Genomic DNA, 16,536 nt, shown 5'->3' with positions numbered 1-16,536 from the left:
CCGCTCCGGCCTGCGTACATGCTGCTGTGCGTGTGCGCTCCCTGCGTAGCCTGCTTTTCCAGAAATGGACTAGTACTAGCAGCCGGCCGCCTGGTGGCATTCCCGGCCCGGACAGCCTTTTGCAGCAGCCCAGCTCGAACGCATGCGATTTAATTTTGTACATGTGTTGTGCTCACTGCTGATGAGTGACCAATTGCTTAATTAGTAAATTACACATGTCTCAACAGCTAATTGATTAATCTCCTATTCTGTTTTCTTTTCCCTGCAGATGAGAGAGCATGTATAGCCACCCAACCTAGCTGACATGGCTCCCAGTAAGAAAGCAAATCAGCTGAAGAAGGCACCAGCTGATGAAGCCGAGCCGGTTAACGCAGTCCCCGCGGAGGATGGTATTCTCCAGGTGAGTTTGTAATGATCAGCTGAGAAGCTTATCTGCTTTCGGTTTACTACTTATCAATCACTCCTAGATTCCTATTCCAGCACTAGTGGAGTAACAGCCCCCTAACATCACAAACATTATTTTAGATTGGTGCATGACTGTCAAGTCTGTGATGAATTGATTACAGTAGTTACAGCGTGCGTGCGTGCATGGGCAATACTAGCTTGCTAATTATCAAAGTAGGGGCAAGAACACAAATACCCCAAAAAATTGTTAATTTATATAAACTTTTTTTTGAGCATTTGTGAGTATATATCATCGAAACACTCTGTTCGATGCATAGAGAAACAATGGAATTTTGACGCTCATAGTTTGTTGAATGCCAATGTAACAATGTCGATTATTGTGTTTGGCCGGCCCCAGCGCGCTATGAATAATTCCTGACATCGTGCTATCACTTTAATTGCTCCCTGGGTCCTATCTACGAGGTCAATTTAGTTTGGAAAGTTATTTTCGGTTCATCCACATTGCTAATAGTGGTATACTCTCGCTATAAATTTTTGACCAATACTTAATTATTACATAATTAAATGCAGGAACTGCCTCCTCCAGTTACAGTCATAGATATCAGTGATCCAGGGAGCTTACCTGAAATCTATGAGAAGTCCGTTGGTGATATTATTCAGGCAATGGGGAAGTCCTCGGGCATAGAGTTTAACTTCAAAGATGCTGATGGTAAGGACATCTGCACTGTGCCCGTTACTCCAGGCCCGGACTACTCTCCCAATGGTGCATATGTGATTGAACTGACGGATGGCAAGAGACGGCTCCAGCTGGTGGCCGAAAAGCACCAGAACTGGTTCAGAGGAATTGTAACCGACCGCGGCGGAAGATACGAGATTGACGACATAAACAAGCCAAGGATGATGGCCGGATCCCAATCACTCCATACAACGTCAGTTTACTATGACCTCTTGGGGGAAACCGTTGACAGATGCAAAGTTGGCTATAACCCCTTCATTGATGCGTTCTACACGCTGGTAGGTCATGACATCCGCAACAAGAAGAATTACAAGTCTGCCATTGCAGTTCTTCTGGTGATGCTGTTCGAGGCGCCAAGATTCAGTGAAGTGTGCAAGAGGAATCTGGAGTTGCTCAAGGCCAAGAAGGAGGCGCTCGTTGGGGAGGCTGGCAAGGATCTCATCAACAATTGGGATGTTACCTGTGATAAATTCTTCGGGGAGAATTGTGATATGACTGTTACGTTGAGTGACGACACAAAAGGCCCTGTGAAGAAAGTGGCGAAGAGCGTACGAATTCTCTGCCGAACAAGATGGGACGCCTGGCTCCAGGAGAAAAACAAGGACGCGCCCAAGCCACCCAAGTGGAGACCGCCCAACAAGAAGCTGACAGAAGGTGCAAGTTCTAGTCGCAAGTGAATGTTGGACGACCGATGGAATCGATGCTCGATCGCCGCGAGTGCTGATACCTGATCTGTTTGCTACCTTGTGTTAGGTATTTGTTTTCCATTAGTGGTTATATTATTACGTTCACGCCTACTACTAGTAGGACTTGTCTATACATGTTAGCATATTCTGAATTTGCTCTCTGTACAAAAAGGGTGGAGGAGTTAGCTTGTCTCCAGTTTTGACTTTGGGGCTGTATTCGATATATGTGTGCCACAGACCAGAGGTGGCTGCAAAAATGGTTCGAATATTGTTAAAACTTTGTTAAACGCGCTGAAAACTCTGGATTGTGCTGCCCTGTTGCAATTAATGCGTCTGGACTATTGCCATGCCCTGAAACTTCAAAAGAATGTTAGCATCTTAATTAGTTTCACGTAGAATGTAATCCCCATGTGTCTGCGCTGTATAACTTAAGATATCTTAAGTTAACACAAAACTAGAGAATAATTTATTCCTGGATAGAAAAAAGTAGTGTTCATAATCATTAATTGGGTGTGTCACCTAGGACATTTTACTAACACGACAAGTAATGACAGAAGAGAGAAGGAAGTACCAATGCAGACACTACCAAGTACTTCATGAATATCTATAATTGGCTTGTGCTTCTTAAGAAACAATGCAAACACCATAACACTATATAAAATGCATTAGTTGTATCATTCTCTCTTCATATGGCATGGCATTTCCGGGGAGAACGTGACGTCAAACAAATGGATTGGGAATAGTTTAATTATATATATAGTCCTACTTTTATATATGCATCCAAGGTGCTCGTGTTTCATTTCCAGAATTATTAACCATTAAATGGCCTCTGTGCAATATCTTTTAATAGCATATCTTGTTACTCCTACTACTCCCTCTGTTTCAAATTATAAGTTGTTTTGGTTTTTTTAAATACATGATTTTTTATAGGTGTAGGTTATGTCTATCTACATAGCAAAATCTATGACGGAAAGGAGTACTTAAAAAAAAGTAAAGAAACAACGGCATGCTGTTTCTACAACACGTGGGCCAGGCATGTCATAGTCTTGGTTTCGATAGATTTAACAGCAAGAGTATGGTAGTGAGTGTTAAACGCGCTGTGTGTATCTCCTAGAGCTTGTAACGGCCTGCGAGCCATGCCCTTCCTCCCGTTTGTGATCCGGTTCTTCAGGGCATAGAGTTAGGCGTCAGTTACGGCACGATGGTGCCTTGTACGTGTACGTACATATACACCACGTGTCAATACAGAATTGAGTTGGCTCTCATCTCTCTCGTTTCTCCCTCGTTCAATGAGATGTAAACCGTCCAAAATAATAAATGTGATTACAGGGAACATTAGAACAACATCTAAAGCCTAGATAACAAAGATCCCATAATCATCCAGCAAATCAGGAATTGCCGTTGGAAACCAAAACCAAATGCTGGTTAGTTCTTTGGATTTGCCCAAAAAATTGGTTTGGCTCACCGATACTCAAATCCCTTGAGACATACTAAGCAAAGCCTCAGCTGACCTAGAACATGTAGTTCATTTTGTTGGGACAAATGAGGCTTTGACATACAATTATTTCATCTATATGTCATATGTGATATAAAATTATAATCACAGCTAATTTTAATATGAACTTCGCAAAGTTATGTATTATAGAGTAATAGTTGATCAATGGCTTATCATAATGAAATTAAATAGGCCTAGGAGTAGTTCAAACCATAAAGCACAAGTTGAAACTAATTTACTTTCTAAATTTTAGAAAACGTATGACATTTAGGACAAACTCTCGAATGTCATATGATAAAAAAACGGATGGACTACTAAGATTATTAAAAATTACAAATGCATTAATCATTTCCTTTTGGTGGTATGAATTTCTCTGCTCTGATGACCTTGTCTAAATTTTGATACTTTGATATGAAATTCGATGCTGTGATTTGGAATTTGGTCAGTTTTGAGCTCCAATTGACGCTGGCTGTGATGCAGTAGTCAACAAATTTTCAGGTGATAGCTTGTACCCAAACAGTAGTTTTCAGGAGAGAAAAAAAATCATTTTATTACAGGTGCAAAATGACCCAATTTTACCAAATAAACACGGTCCAAATCTTTTCCTCCATCACCCCAAAGCGTTGTACGGGCGCAATCACGCGTGTGGATGCGCCTTGCCAAGTTGCTTGCCTTCCTTCCGTCGTCTAGCGGACGATAGCCACCAATGGGCCTGGCCCAGCTCATCGCTTTACTCACTGACACATGGCTCCGCCGCCATCCTCCCCATTTCCGACCCCTCTCTCCGCCGCCTGTTGCGGCAAGGATGCTGCTTGGGTTAGGGGGTTGGGATTGGTCTGGAGGTGTTCGGAGTGGGATGGCACGTGGGGTTTGAGGGATGCCGGGGCCTGAGGCCGGACTGGCGGTTCGCGAGCGGTGGGCGGTTCCGGCGGCGGGGAGCCGCCGGAGATGGAGGTGGACGGCGCCGCGTGGGCGAGGGTGCGGGAGTGGTGCTTGCAGGGGTTGGTGAAGCGCGCCGAACCCACGAACACGCCACTGCCGGTTCGCCCCCCTATTGACGCTAGAGGAGGTGCCGCCGCCGCCGCCACCGCCGCCGCCGCCTGCCAGTTCCAAGAAGAAGTTGTCGAAGGCTGAAGCAGGCCCAACGTGGCGCTGACGGCGGGCGTCATTGGTTGCGGTGGGGGCAGCATCAGCCTGCTTGATTGAGGTATAAGATCCGCATTGTTGTATTTGGGTGGACTATACTGTTTGGGCTTCGAATTTCCATGATTATTGGAGCATTTGGTTCATCATGATCCGATTTTGTCTGATGACATTGTTCCACCCTCTGCGTTCTCCTCGGCTCAACTTCCTCCTCGGATCGGCTCGCGGGCCGCGGCCAACTTCCTCAGGCCGGTCACCTCCTCAATGCCAGGCACCGCTGCGCATCGGCGCACGGGCACCTCCTCTGTGTTGGCTACCTCTGATACTGCTGGCTCTCCTCGACCATCACGGCCACCACCTCGACCTTGGCAGCCACCTTCTCGACGCCAATGCAATGCAACCATCTCACTGTGTGTATGCAAACCACCACTGTTTCCTCCATTCCCCTTTTTTACTTCTATGATTCTTTTCTTTCTACTTGATGATTGATTTGCTTGAGTTAGCTATATGATTTCGGTAACTTGGTTTGGTCCTATCACTATCAAATCATCCAGGCCTGGTCCTATCTTGTGGTGGTAGTGCTCTTCAAGGCGGAGGGAGTTGATGCATAGTCACTGGCCAAGGCATGGTGCAGGTGCAGGTGTTGGAAGTGTTTGTGTGGTTCAGACAGCAATTGTCCAAGGGCAGAGGGTATGCAGATCCTCACAGACTAGCACATGCAGCCTATGTCACCTCCTAACGAAATCATGCTCTTGTAGCCTACTTCGTGTAAAGGCATTGATTCAGGTGATATGCTTCTAGCTGTGTTCTGGTTCATCAATGCAAATATGCAATGGAATTTTGTGCAGCATTATGTTGTAGCATTGTTTACCCCTTGTGCAACACAGGTGTTTGCGTGTGTCGTTTCAAAAATAAATGCGTGTGTCAAAACCAACATCTGATTTCATTCTCTCTAGAAAGATCCCTTTATTATGATGTTCTACACATGAGTTCTTATATCTTGGAAAATGAAAAAAAATAGTGGCTATGTTCTATATATTATGTTGCTATGTTTATCCTTAAATGAAGTCTGTAGTTAACTTATATATTCCAGCTCTATATATTAGTGAGACAAGCTGTTGCAGGATAGTTATTGCAATTGACTGTTAGTTTAGTTATGCATTGCTGATGAAACTATATACATAAGTCATCACAAGCGTGTACAAGGCAAAGGGTCTGTTATATCGCTTGCGCGTTCTGTTTAATTTCTTTTTAGAACAATGTGTATCCCAGTTATGTTGTTGTGTCGTTGCATCTTTGTGCGGTAGTTCCAGTTCAATGGGGGTGATGGTGGAGGATGCCAGCGGGACGTGTCTTGTCCAGCCTCCAGTGCTGGCGGCAGCTGCTTTTTCGTCTTGTGACATTCAGCCCAAGCGCTTCCTTCCCCTGTGACGATCTGTTCTTCCTGCTTACAGCTCTGCACCGGAAGAGTTGAAATTTTTAGTCATGGATTGTGCCGTTAAGCTTTGAATATCTGGTATCTTGTCTACTATTGCTTTCCTGACCTCGATGACTGCAATAAGTCTTACCCTGTTTAGATGCTTAGTTCAATTTTGCCCACATGATTTTCTTATTCTTTTGAGATATATCTTATGATCTCACCATCAGCTGTTTTGACATCTCCCCCCACAGCCGAATTTCATTTAGTTCACTGTATCTGAATTCTCCCATATTTACTTAACCTTTTCCCCCTTTATACCCTGCATTTGTGTATCCTGCATTTGAGACTTGTTAGGGTATGTTTGGCAGAGCTCCCAGAGCTGATTCCCTGCTGATTCCAGCAGGAGCTTTGCCAAATAGTTTTTCAGAGAGAAGTGATTTGTCGCTGATTCTGTGAAGTGATTTTTTGAAATGAACTAAGAGGCTGGGAGCTGAAAAAAGTAGCTTCTCTTGATTCTGTGGAGTGATTCTCCATCCTGATTTTAAGAGTTTATGCTAGAGAATCAAAGAGAATCACTTTCAACCACAGAATCACTTCTGTCAGAGAATCAGCTCCCAGAGAATCAGAATCAGATGGAGCTCTACCAAACAGACCCTTAGTAGATGCAAATCAGATATCCCCAATTGTTATATGATCAATACAGTCCATTCACTAGTGAATCTCTTTTGTTACACATAATTCAGTCCAGTTAATTGAGTAGTTGTATATCTTGCAGATATTCTATTATTGTGTCATTCGGATATTATTGGTCTATTGAGTTGCCCAAAATATATGCTAGTATGTATTTTCTTCTTCTGTTAGACAAATATGAGCTGGCAAGCTTAAGAACCCTCCCTGGGGTTTATTTACTGCCCTAATAGCTCACTGGGCGTTGACATGTTGCATATTGATGAATGGTTGATTATTTAAGCATTACTGTTCACTACAGGCTATAGCTGTCGTGCGCGCTGCTCAAGTGTGGTGAACAGTACCAGGCAATATGTGAGGACGAGGTGAATAGTTTCCTTGAGCAAGGAGCAGAGTCTGAGCTGGTTCTCACTTTTTTCAGGCTGGTCTCTATTAGGAATATGTACAACACAAAATGGTGCAAAATGTAATTGAGCTGTTTATTTTCTGAAAACCATCTGGTAACACAAATTAGTTTCTTCCTTTGCCTGTTTCCAGGCATCTGAAATCCGGAAAATCATCTTCCAAGGCGCTAACATCTGCGTCTGCGCCTCTGCGGTTACTCACTCTGTTTTACCATTGATGCACTGTTAGTCTCAAATGTGTCACATTCATTGGCATATATTTCTGTGCTTACAAAAACTTTGGTGGTGGTGGGGTCAGATCATATGTATGTAATGTAATACTTTTTATTAGAGTTGAGTTGTTGTTGCAGTAGCAATCTTTGGGAAAGAAAATGTGAACAGGTTGATAGTTCTTTTAAAACCAATACTCTAAAGGTTAATTAACTGAAGTTACCACAAAATGATGAAACGTAAGTTCATATATTCCATTTGAATTGAAATGATCCTAAATCCTTATGAGTGGTGTTTTTGTTGCTCTAAAAAAATATCTGAATTGCACAAATCCTAAAGCAGCATTGCTAGTAATGGGGTTTTGAGCAATGTTTTTATAGCTTTTTATGTTGCAAAAGGTGAAACATCTATCAGTTTTAGTTGCACAATAGTTGCCCATGGATGCTAGAAAAAAAATGAATTGCTCATATTAGCATTTGCATATTTATATTATTTGAGATGAAGAAATACCTACTTTTAGCATCATTTAATGTTTCTCAGGAATTTAGCACTGCGATATACCAATTTGAGGATGTTGGCATGATTAAGTATTTTGCTGTATGGATTTCTCTAAATTTATGTTATTGATACCAGTCAAAACTACATTATCACACCTAAAAATATGGATTCGACATTTCATTTGTTTGTTTACTTTAGATTAAATTTCTTAACAGTTTAGTGGTTGTGTTCATGCCCTTTGGCTGATGATAAAGTAATGCTATAGTCTTCCGATTCGCATTTTTCATGATCTTACCCTTTAACTTGTCGAAATAGAAACATATGTAGGGTCCAAACTTGTTCTTTGTCAAGCTGATGTGATCCCAAAGCTGACTGATCTTTCAACTATGCAGGTTAACAGCTATGGAGGGCTGGATCAACTCTTGCTGCTTGCTGCTTTTTGAATTCATGAAGAATGAATGGAGGATTTAATGGCAGTGGTAGCAATGGAGAAAAGCAGTTTGAGTGGAAAGCACCAACGTGGAAGAACACCAACTGTTGAAGGCCGAACTTGTAACCCACCGACATGGCAAAATTGTTAGTGATAATTGGCATTACCGTGTAACAGTTTTTTAGGCCATATACGATAAAGTCAGTACAATTTTTGCCATGTTTAAGTTTCTTTCCAGATTATCTATCAAAAGCACCTTTTATTTGCTGAGTAAACATACACTGACACTACCCATCGTGGGTACATGAGGTTGGTGGAGGTAATACACATTTTAGCGAAAAGAAGATGCTCAAGATTAGCCACCTGAGGTCAAAAAGATATTTTGGCTTTGACCACAAAGTATCTATGAATTGAATTTCTCAAAATATATGTATTTTTATTTTTAATATACTCGAAAACATGCAGGAGTAATAAACCATTCGTTCACTTTTTTCATTCTTGTTATAAAGAAACATCTTATTCTGTTTCCTTTTAAACTATATATATCACCTTATCCTACGTAGGAGTACTTGATTGGCGTTAGATCAAGTTGCCATTCAGCATCCCTTTGTTTATCTGTTTTTGTTTTTATCTATTTTTTTTCTAAAACCGGTTCTTATTTTTTCCTAAATTGATTTTCCGAATGAAGCGGTTTTATATACTTGATATAGGGTCAATCGTTTGTATAATCTTTTTAAATAAATTGTTTCGACACTGTGGTTCTAGGAACTCTTCGTAATTGTTTTGTCCAAATTACCTTTCACAAACTTTGTTTTCAGAATGTTTCTCCAGAACTTTGTTTTTGGTTTTTTTTTATCAAAACTTTTTTATCCAGGAGTTTGTCTGCCAATAAATGATAGAACTTCTAGCCAAAAGTCAATGACTCAAACTACTAGACTTCGCCAACATCTGAGATCAAGATGTATGAAATTGGTCATCCATGTGCATCCATATTTAACGTTATCCTTAAGCAGGGGCGGACTCAGGGCCAGTGACCCTAGGCACCTACCGGGGCCTATGAAAGCATCTAGCCCCTAACTTATGTTTTGGTAATTAATGATGACTTTGGTGGACTAACAATTTCATTGAGAATATGAGTATAGGTTAGCCCCGGAATTGAATTGAGCTTCAACAGATGCTATGGTGATAGCTTAGATGGTTGTACCTTGAAAAGCACATGATAGGGTTTTCTATTTTTACCGGTCAAGAGGTGCTTAACGGATGTAAATTGATCGGATTAATAGGCTAGATAGCCATACTATCAAGAGGGGTCAATTTCATTTGCTTGATGGTTCAATAGTGCCACTTTGCTCAAACAATTGCATTGCATGCATATGGACTAACATAGTTTGAGAAAGCGAAAAAGATGAGAAGAAAAAGATGTTGTAGAAGAGTGCTGACTGCATAAAGGCGGACGATTCACGCCTTCGAGGTGGACGGTCAGCCTAACTTAGACAGAGGCATGTTTTCGAGCTTAGGGGTTTTTTGCTTAAAGGCGGACTGTCTGCAGGTGTTTGAGCGGACCGTCCGCAGTTTAGAAGTTCGAACTGACCACGTTGAAAAGTATACCGCGGACGGTCCAGCCCTATAAGGGCGGACGGTCTGCCACCTCTGTAACGGTACAGTCTAACATGCATTAAATGCTGAAGTAGTCGTTGGACGGCGAACGGTCCGACCCCTGTGAGGCGGACGGTCCGTTAGTCCCCTGTTTTCACGAGTTTTGAACCCAACGGGTAGCTTTTAGAAAAAGGGCTATATATACCCCCGGGCATGGGTGAGCTCTCTTGGCACTTTGAAAAGCATTGTTGACATTCTTGAGCCTTTTTCCACCTCTCACTCACTCACTTTGCTTAAAATTGCATTCTAGTGAGATTGAGAGTATTCTAGTGCATTGCATTAAGAGTTTAAACTTTATGGCACTAGGGAGTCTTCAAGCAAGCGTCATTGGCTTGTTACTCTTGGAGGTTGCCGCCTCCTAGATGGCTTGGAGGTTGTGGAGCTGTTGAGCACTTCAAGGAAGATTGTGAAGGAGCCCCGGCTATTCTTGTGAGGGGTTTGTGCTCACCTTGCCGGAGCGGTGAAGAGCAACACTAGTGCAATCGAGGTTTGGAGAGGTTCTTTGATTCAAGCTGGCTCAAACATCAAGCAATATCTTGATAGAGGAGCGGTTGAAGCATTGAATCCAAAGTCATCGACACCACGGAAAAATTCGTCTCTTGTGTTCGGTCCTCTCTTTGCTCTATCTCTTTATTGCAACTTACTTTGAGCAAATACATTCCTAGAGATTGAGTTGTACCTTGTCACCCTAGGTTGCAAACTCTCATCTAGTTGTAGAGTAGCTAGAAATAGTTATCATCTTGTGTTACTAATTAAATTTATTTAGTGTTGTATTTTTAGTTGAAACCGCTTATTTACCCCCCTCTAGTCGGTATCCTAGATCCTACACCCTAGCTGTTCCGGTTCACGGTTGCAACTCTCTTATCCTCTTTTGCTAGAGATGATAAGAGATGTGCCTTATGCTTCACCCAGGCTGCGTCATGTCGCTGGATCCGCCATTGTCCTTAAGAGCAACTCCAAGAGTATCCTAAAAAATTCGTCCCCAAAACTATGTATTGGGGGTTCTCCCCAAAAAAATTTCCCCTAAAAACATATCAGTCCACAACAGATCGCTAATAAATAGCCCCCAATATTTCAAACACAGGCCACGTCATCGTATTGGGCCCATCAGAAGGGACGCGCGGGCGTGCGGAAATCAGGATTGGGGGTGGAACGCCAACGCTAAAATATACGCGGTGGCAGGCTGTTTTTTAGCGTCGCTAAAAAATTGGGGAAGGTTTAGGTGGATTGTTGGAGTTCATTTTTTCTCTCTTTTTTCCTTAAAAAGGTATTGGGGTAAGATTAGCAGCCTCTTGGAGTTGCTCTAAGCAAGGCAATTCACTTCTAAAGAAATGATAAGCTCGGTAATGAACTCCTCCTCCATGGCCATCTTGTTACTTATCTTCAAAGGCATCCTAGCAATTCCTGCGAATATAAACGTGCTCAAGAATTTTAAGCATCAAGTTGATTTTTTGATGAATCAGACATCGAGTTTGTTGCGGAGCCAAGTTCCTCAAAACTCAGCTTGAGGGGTTAGGAAACCGTTCCAACCAAAGATTTCTTCGAATCAACTCCATTTACATCTAAAAAACTTAGATCAAACTAGAAGGAGCTAGACAATTTTTCGGGCACCCTACCCAAATTCGAGCCAGAGGGACTCGAACCTCGGTGGTTAGAGTGCATGACTATATCTCTCACCCTAACTAGTTGAGCTTTTCTAACTCTATTTACCATATAAGCATTTCTAACTCTATTTACCATATAAGCAACATTTGACACTCCCTTTTCCATCCTTTCTTCTTCGCTGACGAAATATTTCTTCTTCTAATACACCCAATTTCATTATTATGTTTGTCAAAATATTTTGTAATTTATTTTTTAAAGAAAAATCTCGTTATAAATCTTTTTTGTCTTCAAATCTTGGCAAGATTATCGAAAAGATGAAACGAAAGTTCAGCAAGAGGGATGGCGCCTAAGGCCTTTTCGTCAAAACGTACTTATTGGAACTTAAATCCGTCGATAACTCTTTTTCCCCACCGAAAATAGTATTTCGGAAGTACCCAAAATACCCCCAGCTGCTTTCCCTTGCGAGCTCGGCTAGCAAACCCAAAATCCGAAACCGTCTCCTCTTCCTGCATCCGAGCCCTCGGCGGCGGCGCAACCTCCTCTATTTCTTGCGGTCGGCGGACGGCGGCGGGGCCAGGGTCACCAGCGGACGAGCAGGTAATAGATCCAATTGCATATGGATGTCGCCACCGTCCCTCCTCTTCAGCTAGGGTTTGTGGGGGAGATCGAGAAGCAACCAATCGAGACTGAGGCAGGCGGATCCAATCCTGCCCGCGGCAAAAAGCGGCCGCCTTCTCCTCCGGGTTGCGATGAGGAACCGTCCAGCGACGACGACGAGGAATCATCCAGCGACGATGACAGCGACGATGACGATGAATGGTTGGTTAGCGATAGCGGCGGCGAGGACTGCGACCAGGACGAGAATCAAGGTAAAACTCTAAATAATCCGCTTCTTTGTTTTGCTTCATTTTTATTATGTAAAATTTGGTCGTGCAATTCTGTGTAGCAAAAGAAATTCGTCGGCGTGTCTGCTTATATCTCCAGACTCCAGCAATTGCACAAATCTGCAGTTTTCCCCTTCTAGGTCATGCCTGGGTAGTGGGCATGTAACGGCCCTCATCCAAACTTGCTTGTGATTGACGCCGACTCATAGAGCAATGCTCCGTGATTGATTCCATAGAAAAGTCTGCTTAAAAAACCATTTTAATAGAAAGTATGTAGGAAATAATACAGCTTTCCAGTTTTCGACTGAACTACTACATTCTAATGAGGAAGGACTAGAGGCTATGTTCTACGAGACATTGAGTATGTGATGGCAATTTATGTTTTCAATCCATAGGTACTTTTGTTATGTGTCAATTGACTAGAGCAGTGTATTTTTTTAGCTTCCATATGTAAATTAAAATCTCGCTAGATTTTCTTCCTACCCACTGCAGGATTCACAGCGCTTTGGTCGGGTGGGCATTAGGGATTAGTTTGTTTACTTTTTTTTTGTTTTATGGCTGACGGTGTTAGAGTATGATGCAACTCTTTGCCGAGAGTAGCAGTAAATCTGCAACGGAGGATTACCAACCAACAATTAGCAATCACTAATGTAATAAAAATACTCTGGCACAGTTGGCCATTGGCTACAAACTCTTGGCTATATATAACTGCAAATTTGGTAGTGACCTGATCATACATGACATGAATACTGTTTGCTTTGTTTATTATTGCTAAAGAAATAGGGGAAGGTTATGTCTCCAAAGTACTCACCATGGAGACTGTGCTGGCTTCATAAACGTGGACTTGCTATGTAACAGAAATGAAGTTAAATATTTCAGTTCACACGATCGCATCCCACTAAATAACAAATACACTATCTAACATCATGTGTAGCCGGATTATCTCATTAAGTCAAGTAACTTATCTGCTACATAAAATCAGATAAAGCAGGAGCTGATTTCATTGACCTTTTTGTAGGAGCTGATGCACTTGGTAATTTCCCGAAGGCTGGTTGTAGCTACGAGGAGCAGAATCATATTTTGTTTACATATCCAAACATTAAACTTCTAGGGCCTCCACCAATTAGACTCTACCCTGCATTCAAAAATGGTACGCATGTATTTGGATCAGATTATAATCTTCATGATAAATCTGAAAGTAAGTGCCCCTTTAAGTTTTCTCATTCATTCTTACTCTGATTACTATACAATACATTATATTGTCATCAACTACTTGCTGTAATTCTTCTTCTTCTTTTTTTTTTGCAGCCAACATCATCAGTGTTGGGGATTGCTCAATTAAATGCCGATGCCGCCCAATGTCTTTGGTTCAGTTCATTGATATTAATATTGCTGGATATCATCATGCTCGGCCTGGACCTGCTAGGATCTTTGGTTTCATTGCAGCACGAGATGAAATTGAGCCCTTGCGCAATTATGTCTATAGGCGTCAGATTAGCAATTGTGAATCTGTACCTGTGAAGCGAAACACGGTAATGTTTTTCATGAAACATGATGGTTTTATTTGTTATGCTTATGCACTTTGAAAGGTCGCAAAATTATTTTGGTGCATGCTCCTATTTACCATTGTAAAAATACCTTTACATGAGAGACTTGCATCATGTCAGAGCTGCATGTCTTTTGCAATGACCATTTTCAGGCTTTAAACTTACAAGTGGGTGATGTTAATCTCAGTCTCTGCTACAATAAAAGAACAGCGTGCACTCTAAATAACAGCATATGCAAAGAGAAAGGGGATAATGTGGTTTGCAAACTCACAATTTTCTACATACTCCTTGTATCATTATGAAAATAGCCATGCATTAAACATTGAGACGTCCACATGTAGGCATTATTTCTTCGCAAGTCATCTTGCATATATGCTGCAAAAATTAACAATCTGCATGGTAATTCATATGCAAACTTGGGAACTATCTACATGGAAATGTATTTTAGTATATTTGGGATGCTCATCTCAACTCCATGCTGTTAGAAATTTACTTATCGGCAGTCTAAGTAATAATCCTACTCATAGAATCCCTACTGAAAGAGTGTCTATTTGTTGTTTCATACATATACAATCTTGGGTATGTGATTGATGAAGCCTCTGCAAGTACCTGATAAACTATTTAAATATTATTGTGCTGCGGGGCGTGGCACGTTTGTCACTGACCAGCCCAGCTCGAGTCATTTCAATGGTAGCCCGCGCATTGATCGAATTTGAGCTCTATGTCCGGACCAAGGACCGACCTGAAGATGAGCCCAAAGATGATTGCCTCATCGAGGGATGCACGGAGTTCACCAACTTGATTTCCTCAGTTTCATACGTTGAACACCGTCGCCTGTACGGCAACAACTGTGCATTGGATGTCAAGTTTGCGGTGTTGATCAATGCAGTGGAGGCCCGCATTGACGTTGAGGTCCTCCGCCTGGGTGACATTGCCAGTGGTATCAACCTGAAGGTATATGCCAAGACTAGTGGCTTCAGGGAGGTGATCCGACTCTTTGAAGATGCTGCTCCGAAGCCGGGTGCTGTGATGAGCTTTGTTGTTGCGGTGGAGACTCACAACTACCTTGATCTCTACATCGAAGGGTCTCCTGGAAACAATCCTGTCCTTGGGCAAAAGGAGGAGCAAGTGTCGCGCTCTTGGTGGAAGTGCAGCTTTGGCTCTAGTTATCACTGTATGGAAGAAGAAGTGGCAGAGCTGGGGAATTTTGGAGAAGTTTCAGTGAAGGTCAACTGGAAATCCTATACAAAGAGGGAATCCTGAAGATAGTAGCAGAAAAAAAAAATTCATTTGCTAACTTCCCCTGTTGCAGATTAAGCATGTTATTTCCGGAGGCCTGGTGTGCAAAGCTACTTACGTATCATTAAGTTTATATGGTTCTGCAAGTGTAACGTAATAGCAATGCCACATTCACTCATTGTATCTGCACGGAATTGACTTGCCTTGCATGATACAATACTGTTAGTAGAATAAGGATATGATTTCCCCTTCTGCGGTCTTCATCTGCTTACAAAATACTCGTTTCCGATCTCCGCATTTGCCTTTTATTTTCGATTTCATCACGAAAAACTTTGTTTGGCACCTATTAATATTTAATATTATCTTATATACATCTCTTTATATATCATTAAATCGAGCAGTAATTTTTCGGCGCGTCGTTTGTAGAATCTCGTAATCGAGGTGATGCGTGGCGTAATGTTCCGTACCCGACACTGACTAGTTATTATCAAGTGCTGCGACGTGTTGGGTCTGGGTGGGTGGATAGCTCGGAGGTTGCGTTGGGCTGGCTTTTGGCAAAGGCGAACCGTAATTGGGCCAGCTTCAGTTCGGCCCATTTGCCTATCAAGCCCTGATCTGAATCTGCAGCGGGTGCAGGCAGCAGGCGCCGTGCTGTGGCGCTGGCGCACGAAGGCGCCTCCGTCGCTCCACGTCCGGGCTGCCGGCGTGGACGAGCCGCGTGCCCGCAGGCCGCCAACTACGGTAGTAATACTGACGGCTTGGATTAGCCTGCTTTGAATTGGATTGGCCTGCTTTGACATTGGGAGCTTGGGGGAGAAACGAAAATTTACCTATACTTTGCTTATCTTTAACAAAACCTGTGGTAGTTGGAAGTGACTTTTATCACACATTGGAAAAAAAAATCAGGTAATCTTAATGTACACAAGCTCTTACAGGCGGTGAATTTGAACAACCACGCATGCATTTCCACACGTGCGTATACAGAGAATCGTACATGGTGCGCTGTGCATTTTCACACCTGCATGCCAAGACTGCCGTTGTGTCGAGCTACAGAGCAGAGCGGAGCCAAGTAAAGAGCTTATTCGGCTAATTAATCACCTGTTATGAATTTAACCAAATTGACGCCTCTTGTGCTCGCTAATAGCCAAGAAAGTTATTTAAAAATTAGATCCCTAGTTAATAATCAAAAAAAAATTCGACGACTCTCTTATTCATTTAGGATTCTAAGATAATACTTCAATTGTGATTGAATTTTAATTAGTAATTACTGTATACACTTTTTGAAACACATTCATATTTTTTTCACTTTACAACACATCTCACATATTGTATTCAACATGAAAATTCGTATTTTTCATATTTCCTCCAATACATGGATAAATGGTCTACAAGGTGATACAGATCATGCATATATAACTCAACTTAGTATTTCTATATTAACATATTTTAAAATCATATATTTGTTTACATTTGGATATTTCTATATAATTA

General features: G+C 42.0%; 1 protein-coding gene and 1 long non-coding RNA gene across 3 annotated transcripts; both read left to right on the top strand.

Annotated features, from left to right (window-relative positions):
- Nucleotides 1–4,058: 4,058 nt before the first annotated feature.
- Nucleotides 4,059–8,381, top strand: LOC101765786. 2 transcript variants are annotated; one of them, XR_002677116.1, is made up of 2 exons: nucleotides 4,059–4,879; nucleotides 5,020–8,381. It is a non-coding gene; the product is annotated as an uncharacterized LOC101765786 (long non-coding RNA). The 2 variants fall into 2 exon arrangements; XR_002677117.1 differs by having other exon boundaries at nucleotides 4,060–4,875.
- A 3,450-nt stretch (nucleotides 8,382–11,831) lies between these two features.
- LOC101765380 lies at nucleotides 11,832–15,338 on the top strand. Its single transcript, XM_012845035.2, has 4 exons — nucleotides 11,832–12,244; nucleotides 13,278–13,457; nucleotides 13,568–13,791; nucleotides 14,449–15,338. Exons 1-4 carry the CDS (start codon nucleotides 11,992–11,994, stop codon nucleotides 15,067–15,069), a joined length of 1,278 nt encoding a protein of 425 aa, XP_012700489.1. The 5' UTR covers nucleotides 11,832–11,991; the 3' UTR covers nucleotides 15,070–15,338.
- Nucleotides 15,339–16,536: the final 1,198 nt, after the last annotated feature.

The sequence above is a fragment of the Setaria italica genome, chromosome III (assembly GCF_000263155.2).
Source record: "Setaria italica strain Yugu1 chromosome III, Setaria_italica_v2.0, whole genome shotgun sequence".
NCBI classification, from domain to species: domain Eukaryota; kingdom Viridiplantae; phylum Streptophyta; class Magnoliopsida; order Poales; family Poaceae; genus Setaria; species Setaria italica.
The sequence above is the reverse complement of the archived record's forward strand: the minus strand, read 5'-3'. Positions and strand labels throughout refer to the sequence as shown.

What these genes read in the sequence shown, in the direction of transcription:
- LOC101765380 (XM_012845035.2), top strand. Translation starts at nt 11,992, where the DNA reads ATGGATGTCGCCACCGTCCCTCCTCTTCAGCTAGGGTTTGTGGGGGAG. An exon ending in CGACCAGGACGAGAATCAAG is followed by an intron (nt 12,245 to 13,277) that starts GTAAAACTCTAA and finishes ACCTTTTTGTAG; the next exon opens with GAGCTGATGCACTTGGTAAT. An exon ending in TCTTCATGATAAATCTGAAA is followed by an intron (nt 13,458 to 13,567) that starts GTAAGTGCCCCT and finishes TTTTTTTTGCAG; the next exon opens with CCAACATCATCAGTGTTGGG.